The sequence below is a fragment of the Dermacentor albipictus genome, chromosome 4 (assembly GCF_038994185.2).
Source record: "Dermacentor albipictus isolate Rhodes 1998 colony chromosome 4, USDA_Dalb.pri_finalv2, whole genome shotgun sequence".
Taxonomy (NCBI): Eukaryota; Metazoa; Arthropoda; class Arachnida; order Ixodida; family Ixodidae; genus Dermacentor; species Dermacentor albipictus.
The window spans coordinates 95,239,048-95,256,522 of record NC_091824.1 but is presented as its reverse complement, the minus strand read 5'-3'; the positions used below and the strand labels follow the sequence as shown (position 1 = coordinate 95,256,522).

Here is a 17,475-nt window from a genome sequence, read left to right as displayed (position 1 = left end):
CGGCTTTCTTAACACGATGGGAAACGCTGCGCACTTTAGCGATTTCCACCCCCTTGGATTTGTCAAGTTCTGGCTGGACGTGGCCCTTGGAGGTCCCGACCTCACGCAAAAGGGCACCAGTCAAGGCAGACAACGTGAATTCAATGTAGCCGCTCGCCTTCAGTAGCTGTACCCGGGTATCGCAGCTTCCGGTCACCAGGTGGTGGCATGAGCGAGATAATGCGTTCCTCAAGGTGCCACTGGCGATGGGCCTTTTCACGAGTTTTGAGCGGCTTGGCGAAAGTGTTTCCGTCAAAATGTTTTGAAGCTTCTTGCCACGATGTGGAAAGACGACGTACGCGTCAGCGCCCCTTCGATCGCTCTTACTGACGAAGAATTTAGGTGTCTTCGCCACAAATCTGATAATGCATTTTAGCTTCATTCTTGCGAGTTCGCGTTTAATAACTTGACTCATGCGCGGTTGGGAGTGCATCGTAGCTCCCCCTCCCTGCATGCCCCACTTCAAAGAGTATACTTGTGTGTGAGCCCAATAAACTCAAACAGTTGGCAGCCAGCGCTTGCCCTGTGTTCCTTCCTTGTCGGTGTTTATCTCGCATTTTTTTTTTCACCGATGCACTCGCACCAAATAGCCCGCATCCATACCCCTTTATGAGGTAGAGGCGATTGCAGCGAAACGATAAACGAAATCTAACCTCTAACCTGTGGCGGTGGACGTGTAAATTCCTTTTGAACAGCGGTCGTCAAGCAGTACGCGAACTCAGGTGCCGGCAACTCCTCGAAGGTGGCACTGACTAACACTCCTATGGTTAATATTGTACACCTATACAATATACCAGAAGCAGCCACCGGCGGTACCCTAATGGTGAAGCACCGGAGACATAATGCAGAAGACGTGGGCTTGGCTCCCACCTGCTGCAAGTTATTCTTTCGGTCCACTTCTATTTATCTATATTTTCTACACTTCAATTAAACGTAATAGTTAATTACCCCTATACGTTGTCTGACTTCGTTGTCTGTTAGCTTCATGTGGTTGTACCCGCCGTGATTGCTTAGTGGCTATGATGTTTGTTGCGCTGCTAAGCACGAGGTCGCAAGATCGAATCCCGGCCATGGTGGCCGGGTTTTGGATCGGGTCGAAATGCGAAGATACCCGTGTACTTTGATTCGGGTTCACGTTAAAGGACTCCAGGTGTTGGAAATTTCCCTACGGCGTGCCTCATAACTAGATTGCTGTTTTGGCACGTAAAACCCCATAATTTAATTTAATTGTTTCATGTGATTGTCACCTCAGAAATACGTGAACCCGTATGGTTGTCTCTTTTGATTGATGTACCAGAAGTCGCTCATGTGCTTTTAGTTTCGACGTTGATGCATTCTCGTTTTGTCGCGCACACTCATGTTGGTGTGGCTGTTTCTGTAATACGCACGTTATTGTATACATCGAAACTGCTTCCTCTTAGTAGCATTCGTCTACATTGAGCTGGATGTCAATATTTCCTTCCGTTTTAAACGGGGCCAGTTTGTGCATGAACTTTCTCGACCTGGCTAATTTCTCCAGAATTTCGTACGTCAGGACATAGCGAAGAGGTCTACGCACTACTAAGGAGAGCTCGACAGCGTTGAGGTTAACAGAGAAAAGAATTTTAACCCGCGAGTAACTAAATTTACACTTACGAGCCACTGTGAGGGTCATTACAGTCCTCATTGGTGGTGCTTTCCCGCTCAGGAACTGGCGCGCCTGGCGACATTCGTCGTCCGAAAATTCGTGGACACAGCTCAGGAAAACAAGATTGCCTTCGCCGAATTGCTGTTCTGGAAGAATACAAAGGACGCGTACGAGCTTGTCCACGGTTACGGCACCGAATCAAAGTGAGTTGGCTGGTTTCGTTCCATTACCTTTATTTCCTTCTTTCTTTTTAGGGAGAAGACTGGTGAAAAAGAAACCAGAAAAAGGACGATATCGTTTTGCGAGTAGTACACGCAGTAACTCGATGTGCTTTGCTTTTTCATGGGAGGTTCGCGTGAATAATTAATGTGACGACGATTATAGTATATCATAAAGGCCGAGTGGTGTACCTAAAGTACTCGCTTAAGTTTATCCTTGATTGTGTGCACTTCGGTACTCCTGACGCGATAAGCAACATCCAGCTTTATCGCAATTCGATTAGGCTCCTTGGTGAAATAAGTTACATACGGTGACACTGTTGTAGACCGTGTACGACTCCCAACAGTAAAAATTTTGGTGCCTCGAAAGCTTATTTCCGCGAAGGTAGAATGTGGCATATAACGCATCGTGAAACATTTTTAGGAACATGCGCAGTTGTATGCGTTACAGTGATCGCTGACGGAACATCATGCGCGCTGCGACATGAGCGCGCGATTTCACGTAGTCTAACTTTCTACCATTGTCGTGCACGCGGCCATAGGATGTGATAGAGGCGGCCGCGAAGGTCCACAGGTTTCAGGACTAAGTGTTCGTTGGCCTTGAGACTCCGCTAGCACGTGGGAACGTACCAGCGCAGGCCCAGCTGTCGAATCCGTTTATTTGCTGCCTAAATTGTGAATCAAGAGCGGCGTTTACGTGAATGCGACGAATGGCGTGTAGTATCGCATTCCTACCGCAAGCGGTGGTGATGCGCTAGGAAGACAAATCGCATTGGCGCGACAGGAGAGAGAGAGGGACGTCGTCTCACGCGGTGCATGCAAAGTCTGGCGTGTCGCATTCAGGGAGAGAAATGGCGGCCGCCATTCGCTTTCTGTCACTCACCGGCGGAATGCGAGTCTTCGGAAATTGGTCTTGTCTCGGGCGAAGATGGATGCGCCACGCGTAAGTGCTGTCGCATAGAAATTACCGTGACGCGCTAAACAATTCGACACGCTACTGTATCGTTCATGTAAACCCGGCTAAGATTTTTTTTTTTCGTTGTCTAGCTTCTACGATAAGACTCAGCGCGACAGTGTACGTTTTCGGAGTACGACTGTGTGTCAATAGGACATTTCTTAAACTTTGACAAAACAAAAATTGTTACACATTTTTTAAACGTCCCCGAAATAGGGAAGAGTAAATGGCTTTCTTTCGCAGCTGCACAATGCAGGTATTCGTAGGCGATAGCTTTAGCGTCAGTACGGATACGACAGTAGCCGATATAATTGTCGTCCTTTATGTCCCTGCGAATATATTCCTGCGAGCCGCATAAGTGAGTTGTAGTTACGTTTCTTTTTCTTTTTTTCTGTTTTGTCTATACGACTGTGTGCACGCGTATACGTGTTTTCGTGCGTGCGGATGGGTATCTTACGATTACCTTCTTTTTCTTATATTTAAGTGCTTTATTCGTTTGGGAAGGAGGGGATGGGGTGTAAGTGAGCGAATGAGGATGAGGTATTTTAGCAGAGTTGGGTAAGTGCCCTAGAGCGCCCGAAAAGTTTGTTCAAGAAAATTCTATCCACATCAGCATACTCTGTTGTATTTCTTTAACTGCCACTGGAGCGGGCGCGTTTTGATTATGATACCGAAATGCGGGACATTCCATTTTAACTCACTCGGTAGATTAATTGCGGAACAATCGGAATCAGGATTCGGCGGGCCAGGCGTAGGCAGAAGAAGGATCGCATACGGTCTGGGAAAGGGACCAAGTCTGCCTTATACGCCGGTAAATACGCAGCTAGCCGATGCCTCTTTGCTACACAGCGTAATTCGGGCTCCTTGTTTAGTAACCGCGTCTGTGGCGGCGTTAGCCTGAAACCTGGCCGCAAAGTTCGTCCAGCTGCTTCCCAGTTGGAAGTTGCGTGAACGAGTCCCCGTACTGTCATTTAGCGCCCCGTAAATGCATTGCAGCCGTGTAAAACATTTGATAGGCAGTGAAAGGAACGGCGATCTCCGACCGCGCCGCCCTACGATCCTCCGCCGTCCACCGTAACAGGCGCGCTTGAGCGCTCCTTACGGTGCTTCGGTGTTTTTTTATTCCCTCTGCGCGAGGCGCGAACGCCTTCTCCTCAAGACAAAAAAAAAAAAACGGAGGGGGAGATCTCAGGGGGCCGGTGGTGGATTGCGGACGCGGTGCTTCCTTTGACTCGTGGGCGGCGAACGTCTGTCTCACGTGTTTCGACTGCGCGCGCCAGTAATCTGATCCTCTTGGTCAGCGTGTTTAAAAGGGCACTAAAGGGAGGCACTGAAGCAATGGATGTATTGCCTCGTAAAGTGACCTTTTAACGTTTCATATGTGTTTCTGTGCTAAAGAGCAACTCTTAGTTTTTCGACGTTGTCGAAATGCAAAACGCCTGTGTACCGTGCATAGGGTAGGCATTAAAAAAACCCCAGGTGGCCAAAATTGATTCGGACTCCTACACTACATCGTGCCTCATAATCATATCCTGGTTTTGGTACGTAAAACCCCAGAAATAAATTTTCAAGGGTTCTCATTTATCTGCTGATGCGTATGTTGTCATGATTGGGGGCTCAATCCCATCGCTCGTGATCCGTTGTCAAGATTGGAGTCCGGCATGAATTCGAAGGTAGCTGGCCCATGCCGTCGTCCAACTTATCCACGCTGAGGACGTTGATGAAGGGACGAACTGCTTCTCATCGAGAACGGGGAGTATGGGTTTATTTACAATATTTAAATCAGTCTAACATGACTGCTTGAGAAAAGTGTCGAGCACCCTCACAACAGCAGTTTTTAAACACTCGGTCCGCCGGCGATACAAGGCGGCGAATGTTCGTGTTTCATCGCAAAACTAGCCGCCTCACGCAGGACAGCCTACGCACACAAAGGCGCACACATTCCCATGTCCGGAGCCGACGTCCGAGGGGAGCCGTTCCGGATAGCTCGGAGTCATTCTGGGTAGCTCGTTGTCCTGCGTCACTGTCGGCGCGTGGGAAGCAACAAAAAACGGCTTTCCCGCGGCAGCCCGCGCACGCGTAGCAGATCAGGTCCGCGCTGGGGAGTTTGGGCACAATAGTTCGCCCGCCGAACTCATTCCGTCACAACGGCGACGAGGCCAGAGGATGGCGGCGGTGTCAGCACAAAGCCCGATTCATCGAACGCATCCTAGCTGAAGCGACGGAGAGTGGGGGATGCGCGTCTTGTTCCCCGGTCATAACTGGGTGGCAATCTTGCATTGCATCTTGCCATTCTTAACAATGTAGATAGAGAATAAAATGGAAGCCCGACAGTTTCTTTTGAATTTCGTGCCAAAGTAACGGGCCAACGCCGTCAATGAGACGTCAGTGTCAGGGTTGGGACTCCTGCGCCAGTGGCGCCATTTTCATACAAGCGCAAATTCCTGCGCCAAACTGCACCAAACACCGTAAAATTGGCCGAAACTGCGCCACGCTGCGCCAGAACGGCTTCGGTGTGTATTCTCCGGCAGTGACCGCGAACAGCGAGCGGATTCGTTCTCCGAAAAGGAGTGCAGCCGGTCACATTCCGCACACCGCGCGACAGCGCCTTCCACACACTTTGTCTTAGTATTCGCGCTTATAACACTGGAGTAGCCGGAAGTAGCTGGCGCGGCGCGACCCCTGCCGGCTTTCGTCGCTGCTGTTGGAATGGCCAAGACGGCTGTATTTTAGAGTGTACTATAAGCGAGTGGAGGGGCGCGGTGCTCCCTAGCTCAAACGCAAAACAACAAAAAGTAGGCTGATTGCGGTGCGAGCGAACTAGACATTGGGGAGGTGCGCGCTGCTGTGGGTTCATCCAGTAGACGTCGCCGTCCCTAGGCGGGTATAGCGTAATACTATTCCGATCTGTTTTTATGCCGAGATGGGTGAGGCCTGAGCCATCTTGAGCTATCACGAAGGGCTGATGGCGTATTTGGAATAAAACGTATTTGAATAGGTTTACGTTATACCAGAAAGTTAAGCATTAGGTGCCTTGGAATCGCCCTGGTCTATTATGTAGAAATGGCTTGAAAAATAAAGTCGGAGTTTGGCCCGAGGGGCGATAACAAATTAGTATTGCGACGACGATTAGGTTGCGATAGGAAGTTAGTAGGCAGCTATGCGAATTAAGGATAGTAGTATTATCGGCCGTATAAACTTGTAAACTTTCCCTTACTAAATTAGCAAGCATGGTGTCACGCGCGCACTGGGAAACGCGAACGTGTTTCACTCGATCACCGCTCGCAGTCGCTGTCGAAACGCAGGAGCTCGGCAGCAATAGTGAGCGAAGTGACCTTCGTGTTGCATCTCGCTTCAACGCGAACCAAGCGACGAAAACACAGCGCACGCGAAGCTATCAGCACTCGGTGTATGCACTCTGGCCCCATCACAGATTGCTTACAAGATAGGGCCCGCGCGACGGCGCCATACGCAGCACCCACCGGAGTAGAACGCCCCCCCCCCTTCCTCCCCTCCCCCTGGTGCCTTGCGTGCGAGGGGAGACAGCACGCTTTCTCCTCGCTTTCTTTTCTTGCGCGCGCGAACTTCAGCCACCATCCTCGAATCACCGTCGCACGATTTCACTCACACATACAGCACATGGCGCGGCGACGATGTTATCACCCTTGAACTTTATACAGGACACCACGGCGACGGCGACGGCAGAAATGCGCCTCGAGTGTGCATACGATTGCTATCGCAATAATAAACGACCGTAGTTCATAACTCATTGTTTCTCCGTGCGGTCTTGTGGTGAAGCGCATTTCGAGGCACTTCACCCATACTGTCGAGACATGAACGAACGATGTGTTTATCAAAAATTTCTTGGCCGCTTTTCGAAATTTCGGACACTGTTCTAGAATGCATGTTCTTTTTTTTTTCTACCGCAAATTAGAAATCTACAGGCACTATTAGCAAAGTTATGATGTACTAGACGCTTTCAGTATTTGAATAATCTCCTTCGAAGTACAGCACTGGTGTTGGTTTATTCTCCTACATCCTTGTTTCTAAGTGTTCTGCGATATTCCTTTGTTCCGATATTCCTCTACCAAAATTCAGATAGGCCTGCTCCAAGCTGCTCCAAAATGCAATTTTATCTTCCAAAACGCGATTTCACTTGCTCCAAAATCACTTTGGGCAGTCCCGCTGCTGCAGTGTATTTCGCTTTTTTTTTTTCCCTGAAAGGTTGGCATAGGTCAGAGTGAACAGCTGTTCTGTGTATATAGTTGCGAGCTGGCCAAGTTTGATGTGTGAGTTTTGACGCACTTCGACGCCCACTTGCTTGTTCGGAGCTGCACTATGACGTCTTCACTGCTGCGGTAGAGACGTGCTCTCCTGGACGATGAGCTTGGAATTTTAACGCGATAGCGTAAAGGAGCCTGTGTCGCAGAACATCCAGCGTCGGACGTTGTTTCGACAAGATTTTCGAACCACGTATACCCAAGCCTCCCATATGACGCAAGGAATTGACTGAACTAATTGAATTTCTCAAGCTAAAATACGTAGAAATACCTTAAACTGTGACTTGCACACAACCTACAGACATGATAGCTCTCGGATTTGGCTATGCGAGAAAACAATTCTGTTACGTGAAAACTCAAAGAAACTCCTTCACACACACGAACTGGCCGCGGCGTCCGCCATTTCGCGCGCGCCGGCGCGATGGGTATCTTGGGAGCCACAGAGTGGCGTGCCCGGTTCCTTGCAATAACTCCAGCTGGCGCTCTCCTCCGCCGCATCGCGGCCTATGCAAGAGGCCGTGGTTCCAACGCAAAGTTCTCCTTCCAGCGTAGTGTCCGCGGCAAGCGTTTCCAGGTAAACATTACGGTTACATACGCCCCAGTTCCCGATAAGGAAGGAAGGAAAGAAGGAAGGAAAAGGTGGAGAAGTAAAAAGGTAGGGAGGTTAACCAGTTTAGCTTAACCAGTTTGCTACCCTGCACATGGGAGAGAAATGGGGGCGATGAAAGATGGGGAAGGGAGAGAGAGAGAGAGAGCACATAGCACATCACACACACATCGTCTGTTACAGTCCATCAATCTGGCGTGGTACGTGAAATCACTGCCACAGCCGCTTGTCCAAACCCGTCTCTTTCAAAAACCGAAGTAGTCCCTTCGTCGCCTTCACCTGCGATGTCTTCTGTCGGCGGCATGTGAAAATCGTGTCGAGGGACAATGGTCTAGTGTCAAGGTGCGCTAGAAAGGATGCCAGTTCCCGGGAAGCGTGACAAGCAGTCAAGGATCTTTGAATGCTATCTCGTTCCACTCTTAAAGGCGAAGCTTAAGCGTCCTCCAAATTTTTTGTCCTGGAGAAAAAAAAGAGAGAGAGAGAGAAAGTTTTTTTTTTAATTTCGGCTGTTCTGCTCATAAAAAGCCGCGTGTATATCCATGCATCCCTCCTTCCCCTTACTTTTTTGCTTAATGCGTTCCCGCCAGCTTTCTGCTTCCCGAGTAGTATTCCCTTTATCGGCGTTCTCGGATCCCCTATAGTTCATTTTACCTTAGGGCGATGCGTGCGAATTTGTCGTTTTGTCCTGTGCGCATCTCGACGTTCCTTCTTGTCCCCTCGGTTATTTTTATTTTGCCTTTACCTCGTCTTTTCTGTGACGAAATTTGGCCACATCTGGCCCTTGCGCCAATAAACTCCAGTGAACATCAATCAACATCGTCGTCTTTTCTGTTTCTTCCGCCTTGCGTGCGGATTAAGGACTTCAAATTTAATCAATCTCCTTTATTATCCCTTTCTCTCTCTTTTCTTTTTTTTTTGTTCCCGCTACATTTTCCGTTAGTAATGTGGTCGTGGGATCGAATTATGCACTTCCTCCTTCTCGTTATCGTTAAAAGCGAAGATCACGTTACGAGCTCACGAGACTTGATATCTTACTTTCCCAATTACCTGGCTCCTTTCGTTTTGATGACATTTTTGGAAATTGGCTCGCTTCCGGCCGCCCGTACCCCTGGAAGAAGCTGCTGCGCCCAATATCGCCGATGAGAAACAGTGAAAAGAAAGAAACAAACAGAAAGCAGAGAACGAATTCATTTTACGACGCCACTGACGACGGGTTCCATGCCGCCGCCACTGCGCGTTTGTCCCCACGCCCCCCCCCCCCCCCCCCCCCGCCCCTTCGCCCTTTTCTCCCGTTGATGAAGCGCTCCGCGAGAGTTGCACGAGGGAGGAAGTTGGAAGCGTTTTCGTCTGATGGAAATGAGCAAGGTGCGAGCGAAAACGAGAAAGTGCGAAATTGTATGGGCAGGGGCAAAATGGGGAGGGATGTAAGGGCGCAGGCGAAGCGATGTAATGAGTGCGAATGCAGCGAAAATGGAATAGAGAAATCGGGGGTTTTGAGAGAAAGCGAGGCGAGGATGTATGTGCTTGCGGGGGAAGTAAACTTTTGGAACTCGCTTGGCAGAGCCCTCTTCCTGGTCTCGAAAATAACGAAGCGAGAAAGGATAAGGAAGGAAAAAAAGAAATAAACTTCAGGGGGGGGGGGAGGGGAGTGGAAGGCTGCGAAGCGAAATGCGTACTGCGTCGTCGGTCCGCGCTCCGAAAGAGGCATGGAGACGAATGCCTACCCAGTCGATATATGGCTCGCGTTAGCCGGTTAACGTTGCGAATCCGCGAGGCATCAATAAGAAGAGAAGGGCCAGTGAGGGAGCTTGCCGTCCTACCAACGACAGTATTTTTTTTTAACTTCACCGTTTACGTCTTTTCTTCGCACCCCTCGACCTCGTTGCGTTTTTTTTTTTTTCCATCGTTGTCAAGTGAGTGTGAGGTCACTGAACAGTGGAAAAAAGAGAGTCCTCGGCGGCAGTCCCTGTAATCAAGGAACGACTGTGTTGGAAGCAATAAACTATGAAGGAAAATAAAAAAAAAGAAAGACATAGCGGGAAGACTGAATCGGAAGGAGCGTCGTGAACTCGGTCGCCCGAGCGCTCTGCTTTCGTTTCAGAGATAGATGACCTCACTATATTTACCGCCTTCTCTGCCCAGAGCTTTTCAGTGACTAGTACTTCTCGAACTGCGTTGTTGTTGGTTACCTATACTCCTTTACCCCTGAATGTGCCTCTTCTTTTTTTAAATGCTCCGAACTTCGAAAATAGTGGGATTGGTCGTGGGGATGTGATAAGGCTCTATTTTTCCTTGAAGCACTCTCTGCCTCTTAAATGGAACGATTTCTTTTCTTTTCCATTTCCGCATCTAATAACACTGTAGCATTTCTGCACTGGCTGTCACATTATATATATATATATATATATATATATATATATATAATGTATGTGTGTGGTGTGCACGCGTGTCTAACATTTCGTTCTACTGCAGGTAGATGCGTGCTTGGAATACGTTTGTAATGTTGGTTGTTGGTTGCCCTGTTTACTGCTTTTCGCCTTAATACCCGTCGTGATGGCTTAGCGTCTATGGTGTTGCGCTGCTGAGCACGAAGTCATGGCATCAAACCCCGGCCGCGGCGGCCGCATGTCGATAGGGGAGCCAAATGCGAAAACGCCCGTGTCCCTTGCATTTGAGGCACGTTGTCCATCTCCCGGTGGTCGAAATTAGTCCAGAGCCCCCTCACTGCGCCGTACCTCATAATCAAATCGTGGTTTTGGCGCGTAAGGCCCCAGGACTCAATTATTTCGCGTCAATAACACGCAATCAGCGATCAGTGGCTCGTTGAGTGATATTGCTTCGAACGTGTAGACACTAAAATCCCTGACATCGTTCTCTTTTTCTATATGTTATATGACTTATGTGTCGCTAATTGACAACAAGCTGTCGTGCAAAATCCGGCTACTGAAGATGTCAGCATTTGCAGTGTGTTGAGATCAGCGGGGCGCTATAAAGCTGCGTAAAGATGGCCTAAGTTGCTTCATTCACCTTCTACAATCGCAGTACAATTACTTTTGACGTCAGGTGGGCCTTAGTAATTTGCAAGAGGCGCACAAACCGAAAGATTGGGTGGCGAAGCCGTTCGGAAACTCCCCCATCAGCTTGCATGCCGTGACGTCATCGATTTTAGAAGCGTTTTCTTGGGCCTAGTTAATCGTTTGCATATAAACGAAGAATGTATAGCGTTCTAGACCGAGAAGTTTGGCGTTCATTGATTCCAGTAATAGTTAACCTTTATTTGAAATGAAAAAAACGCTTTTGTCAGTATGAATTGATTCAGTCTAAACCGCTGTTCTTTTACTTTCACTTAACGAATAAGTCTATAAGTTATAAATTCCGGATTTCACTGTGTACGGAGATAACTTTTGAGCCGGAGAGGGACACAAACCGAAGGACCTTGTAGGACGGCGTAGTTCGTAAGACGCAGTCGCCCAGCACCAAGCGACGCGCTTGATATGCATCGAAGCCGGCCCCAAGGGCGAGCCGAGATTGCACTGGGCGCCGGCAGGATGCCTCGAGGCGCGCGCCGTTTATCTCGCGCGCTGAAATCGATGTGCCGGCGCCCGGAAGCATCGGCGAGCATTTGCATAAGCGACCGGCTGAGGGAAGCTTATTCCGGCGGCGCAGTCTGACCCCGCATATACGAGTCTGCGAAACAGTGCGGGGCCGCCGGGTCTCATTCGGTCGCTGCGCTGACGCTGCTCTGGGGATCGTCGGTCGGCGACGAAATTGGAAAGTGCGCGTACCCGCCGCGCTAGCTGTCTGTGGCGTGTGGCGCTGCTGAGCTACAAGTCGAAGGTTCGAGTCCCCGCCGCGGTGGTCGCGCATTCTGATGAAGGCGGAGCGCAAGCGGATGGAAAGCAAAGGAGAAAAGAAAAAGAGAGAGAGAGAGAGAGATGCAAATGAAAGGAAGGCAGGGAGGTTAACCAGACTTAAAACGTCCGGTTTGCTACCCTGCACTAGGGGAAGGGAAAGGGGAAATAAAGACGGAAAGAAGAGCGTGACAGAAAAAGCGTGACAGAAAAAGAAACGCTAAAGAACACCAGGTAGTCAAAATTACCCCGGATCCGGAAGAAGTCAAAATTACCCCGGATCCGAAAGAGCGTGACAGAAGAGCGTGACAGAAAAAGAAACGCTAAAGAACACCAGGTAGTCAAAATTACCCCGGATCCGGCCTCCCCCCCACCTCTTAACCACAGTGGGCGCCGCATGATCCACTGTGCAGTTTCGGAGCGTCAAACATGCGCAGTTCAATTTAGTTTGGTTTAATTTGAAAAGTATGCGTAGATGGCGCGGTGGAAATCGCACCAGTATATTTCACTGAGATCGTATTGCGACCTTGAGCTCTTAGTTGTCGCCAACGTTCTAGTCCGTTAAGATATCAGTCGTCAGTCGATGGCGTTATCGAAAATGAGAGGAAGACACATAGAGGGATGAGCGAGAAGCCGGTTTCTGCAGTTGATGGAACTTCAGCGCATGAGAAGGTGCACGTGATCTACTGTTGCTTCCACGGAGGGGTTCGTTCGCTGGTTCTCAAGGACAGTAATTGCGCGTCTGCGCCCCTTGTTAACCCAAGTGAGCCACTAGAATAAGCGATCATGACCTTGCGTAATTTTGGCCTTATATCGGCAAAAAAAAAAATCTTAGTTTACCCGGAGGGAACATATTTGTATAAAATTAGCGCGTCCACTTAGACAGTTGGTTGGTCGCCAAGTGCCGGTTCAAACGGCTCAAATTGCTACAAGAGTTTACCCAAGGATTGCGTAGTATAGGAAAAGGGAAGGCTAGAGTCTCGAAATGTACGTAATGAGAATTATATATATATATATATATATATATATATATATATATACGGTCGACTACAATCATATATATATATCATATATCATATCATATATATCATATATATACGGTCGACTACAGTCACAGCGGTTGTTTGCCCTGGAGCGATATCTCTCCCGAGGCAGCTGTGGCCGCCCTCACCGAAACGCGTCTAATGGGCGTCCGGGATAGTATCATGTATCTGGCGTTCATCTGAAGCCAAACGTTCTATATTCTTCTAACCGACTTCTTTAGCGTTCAACTCCGCCTTAAGTCAGGCTGACTAAGCGAACAATTTAGCTAGGGCAACATGGTGTTCAATGGGCATTAGAGCCCCGCAGTATCTCTTTCGTATTGGCGAAACGTCGTGCCCCCCCTTTAGCGAGGACTGCGTTCCATCATGTGTTGCTTTTCCCCCTTCTGAGTGCCTTTGCGCTCTTTGTGATACAGCTTCGCCTAAATACAAAATCAGTGACGCCCTGATATAGTGAAATTGATATTCCGTTGCTGAGTGAGATACATCCGCAAGAATTAGGTCCTTCAAGGACACTTGAGCCGGTATTATGTAGGGTCAGGATTGGGGGCTCAATCCCATCGCTGGTGGGATTGGGCCCCACCAAGATTGGAGTCGGGCATGAATTAGAAGGTAGCTGGCCCATGCCGTCGTCTAACTTATCCGCGCTGAGGACGTTGATGAAGGGAAGCACTGCTTCTCATTGAGAACGAAGAATATGGGTTTATTTACAGTATTTATATCAGTCTAACATGACTGTTTGAAAAAGTACATCAGTCTAACATGACTGCTTGAGAGAGAGTGTCCTGAGCAGCCGCACAACAGCGGTTTTTAAACACTCGGTCCTCTCCCGATACAAGGTGATGCGAACGTTCGTTTAGTCATCGCAAACTAGCCGCCTCTCCGCAGGACGCTTTACACACACACATGCACACACACACACACACGTGTTTACGGTCCGAAACCGACACCACACGAATTTCATAGAACTCGGAGCCGTTCCGGGTAGCGCGTTCTCTTGCGTCTTGGTCGGTGCGTGGGAAGGAGCGCAAAACGGTGTTCCCGCGGCAACTCGCGCACCCGTAGCAAATCAGGTCCGTGTTGGGGAGTTTGGTAACAATAGTTGGCCCGCCGAACTCATTCCGTCACAACGGCGATGAGGCTAGAGGTTGGCGGTGGTTTCAGCACAAAGCCTGCTTCATCGAACGCATCCTAGCTGAAGCGACGGAGAGTGGACGATGCGCGTATTGTTCCCCGACACAAAGTCGATTTAGTCACGCTGTGGCTAGAGGTTGGCGGCGACGCTCCCGGAATGTTGCCGACATAGTCGTAACTGGGTGGCAAACTTGCACTGCAGCTGGCCGTTCTTAACAGTAGTGATTATGTTCTTACTATATTGCTCTTCGCTCTTAATCAATGATAGCTTAGGCGGAGCGGCGCTCCGCTTGGTAGCGGCTGCCAGTGAACGTGGTTGACGTGAAGGGAATGGAATCGATGGAAAGGAATCCTTACGTCATACCGATTATGAATCCACCTTTGAAGAGTATCCGTCTCGGCTTTCATTCAAGTATTTCATACCTGGTTCTCGTTCCAGGAAAGGCAGCAAAATTATGTGGACTGAGGAGCAAGTGTACGAGCTGAAAGTTCTCTACGAACGCTACAAGGATGAGGCGACCCCAGGTGAGCTGTTGCACCGGTGGCGGTGTTCTATGACGTGTTTTTCGTAGCGTTTTTCCTTCTTCGTGATTAGTTTGCCTTGAAGATGGGAAATTGTGTGACCTCGTTCCAGGCCTTTAGATATACTGAAGTTCGAAGATTGAAGTTTATTCGCCAAAAGATGACATGGCGACGCTCGAGTGGAAAAAAAGAAAGACAAAAAAGGAAAGCTGCGTAAGCAGTTTGACGACACACACACACACACGCGCGCGCGCGCACATGCACACACACACTGCAACCGTGTGTGTGTGCGCGCGTGCGTGCGTGCGTGTGCGTGTGTGCGTGTGTGTGTGTGTGTGTGTGTGTGTGTGTGTGTGTGTGTGTGTGTGTGTGTGTGTGTGTGTGTGTGTGTTTGTGTGTGTGTGTGTTGTAAGTTTACAACTCCGTATCTCAGCAGTAAAAAGAATAAGGCTATATCACAATTCGGTAAACTGCACCTTTTTAAACATCTATATTTGTTTCGAGAACATATATACATTTAACAGGAAAGGGAAAGCGAGGAACAGGGAGACATCCATAAAGCGGACAAGAGAGAGAGAGATAGAATGAAGAGGAAAAGCAGGGAGGTTAATCAGATATGAGTCTCCGGTTTGCTACCCTACACTGGGGATGGGGGATAGGGGTTAGAAAGATGACAGAGAGGAAAACGCAAAAAAAGGGACAAAAAAAGCGGACAAAAATCACGCATTACACACGGCTCGGAATCATATCAATAATTTTTTTAAAACTTTAGCAAACATTCTCGTAAACATTGTAAAACAATGATTAACTCACATCGAGTGTGTTTCAGTTTCGGATACTCTAATAGATGAAGTTTGCATATCCGCAGTGCAGTGTATTTATTTATTTATTTATTATTTGCTTGTTTATTTATTTACTTGTTTATTTATTTATTTGAAGCGAATATCTTCCTTTCGGTCATTGGCCAGTTGTCGCGGTATCGGGACTGTCAACGCCGATAAAAAGGCGCCGATGCAAATGGAACGCGCCCTCGCGCAGTCGAGTTGAGCGGGGCACGTTAGTCGCTGAACGCCGACTGTTAACAGCTCTCCGACACGCACGCACGTGCTCTCGCGAGAGAGCTTCAGGGGCGTCAGAAGTTTTGGATGCTGTGGTGGAGTGCTCGGCAAGGACAGCCCTCCTCGTCTCTCGCCGCCCGCTCTCGCTCGCTTTGGCGTCCGCTGGAGACTGCTGGTTCCCGTGAGGTCACGGTAATCGCATTAGTAAGTTGTTTATCCTTTAAAGGATGAAGGGGATGATATCGATCCAAAGCAAGGAATTGAGCGTCATTTCCTTCCTTTAGATCACTATCGTCATCATCTTCGTCCTTTAAACGATAAACAATTTACTGATGTAATTACCGTGACCTCACGGGAACCTGGTGCGGTAACTTCAAAGGGGCGCCGCCGCATGTCTTGTTTGTTTCTTCCTCCCATCTCTTCTGGCTTATACTAAGTAGCCTCTTGTGGTGGGAGTGGCTGTGTTGCTATTGCAGAAGCTTCATCTAATAATACAACCTAACCTATTACTTCTATACGTGTATTATCCACTTAAACGATGAAAATTTGCGATCGCCCTCATGACAAAGGTGTCCTGCGGTTCGACACCTTTAAAAAACCTATCCGAAAATGTCGCAAGAAAGCACACCTTCTGTGCTACGCCTATCCCTGAGCCGGTTTCGAAAACATTTCCCTTCGTTGCGCCGGTGGCATTGCGTAACCCGTGAACATATCGCACGTATACAATATATGCTCCTCGTGCGAACTTCTCCAAGTTGAAGGCGTTGCGCTTGCAAAAGCTGGGTTCGCGGCCATGTTGCGGGGGGCTTCCCCCTTTGGCGGCTCTCCTCCATGCAGAAATTGCGCAACGATTGCTGCGTATGCGTGCCCTTCAATGCACTTGTCAAAGGCTGGGAATGCACTGTGTTCTCGGATGGAGAAGAATATGTACGCTGATAGGCAGCATTAAGATGGCAAAAAAAAAAAAAGATGACTTCGCTGGTGTATGCGGCTGAGCGTTACCGGAGTATCGATTTCCACACGATGGAGCGCAAGCGGGCAATGTTAGAAATATTGTTATGCCACACGAAAGGAGCTCTATTAGGCATACCTTTTTTTAAGCTTTCTTTTAATGCGATGCTTTTACGTGGGGCCCGTGTACCGAGCCAATCCCCCGAAAGTCTTATGCACCTTCTTCCGCCGTCGCTTGAACGTAATTCTAAGAGAGAGAGAGAGAGACAGGAAATAAACAAAGAGTGGAGCTCCCCTCGGGGCAGGAAAAGCGCATCACGCCAGGTATGCAAGCGCTGTCTGTTTCCGTTTCGTGCGTGGAAAGTCTTCCACGCATGCCTTTCTGTCGCCCCTAGCACTTTCATTACTTTTTGAACGCGTCCATGCTGCTGCCTGTTGCGCCTCCCGTCATGTGGCAGTCTCTCTATTCCTTTCTTGTTACGCGCTCCCTGTCGCCTTCCCTAATCTCCTTGTCGTCGATGCGCGTGCGCGTTCGACGCACTGCGTACCGAAGCCAAGCCGAAGCAAATAGCAAGTCGGACGCTAAGACGCCAGAAGTTGAGCCCAGATGCAGCTGGCGTGGCGGCGGCTTTCGAGCGAAAAACTTCTTTCGTCGAGCGCTACGCTAAGTATTTGCGAGTGAGGCATGTATACCGACGTGCGCCTTTTCTTTTGCCGCCACTAGTGTTTCGTTCGTGTGGTTTCGAATCTGCTATAGTCGCAGCCTACCTTGCTTCTCTCTTCTTCCCTTGTTGATTCGTCGTTGCCCGGCGCATCGTATGACGCTGCTCTTCGTTTATTTTTTTTTCTTCGTGCATTGGCATTACGCGCGTCGCTTTCTGCTTCATTGTAATCCGGAGTTGGAGAGCGCGAGCTAATATCGCGTTTCCTTTCGCCGCGACCTTCTCAACGTTCTCTGTACATGCCGATGGTGGCGCGGCGGCCACGGAGTTGTGTTGCTCAAGAAGCGTGAGGTAGTGGGTTCGAATCCCAGGCTGGGACGACCTCGTTTTGATGGGTGTGAAATGCAAACAGAAAAAAACGAAAAAGAAAAGACGCTCGTGTGCTTAGATTTAGGTGCACCTTAAGGAACCCCAAGTGATCAAATTTAATCCACTGTTCTCAACTGCGTCGTCTATCGGGGACCTAGT

At 49.0% G+C, this 17,475-nt stretch overlaps 1 protein-coding gene across 1 annotated transcript in view; it reads left to right on the top strand.

The window, feature by feature from the left end:
• The window catches only part of timeout (circadian regulator timeout), a 321,920-nt gene that overhangs the window by 261,604 nt on the left and 42,841 nt on the right, over positions 1–17,475 (top strand). Inside the window, exons 18-19 of the mRNA XM_065443676.1 lie at positions 1,727–1,869; positions 14,194–14,279. Of these exons, the coding sequence (XP_065299748.1) occupies positions 1,727–1,869; positions 14,194–14,279 (229 nt within the window). The remainder of the gene's footprint in view (positions 1–1,726; positions 1,870–14,193; positions 14,280–17,475) is intronic.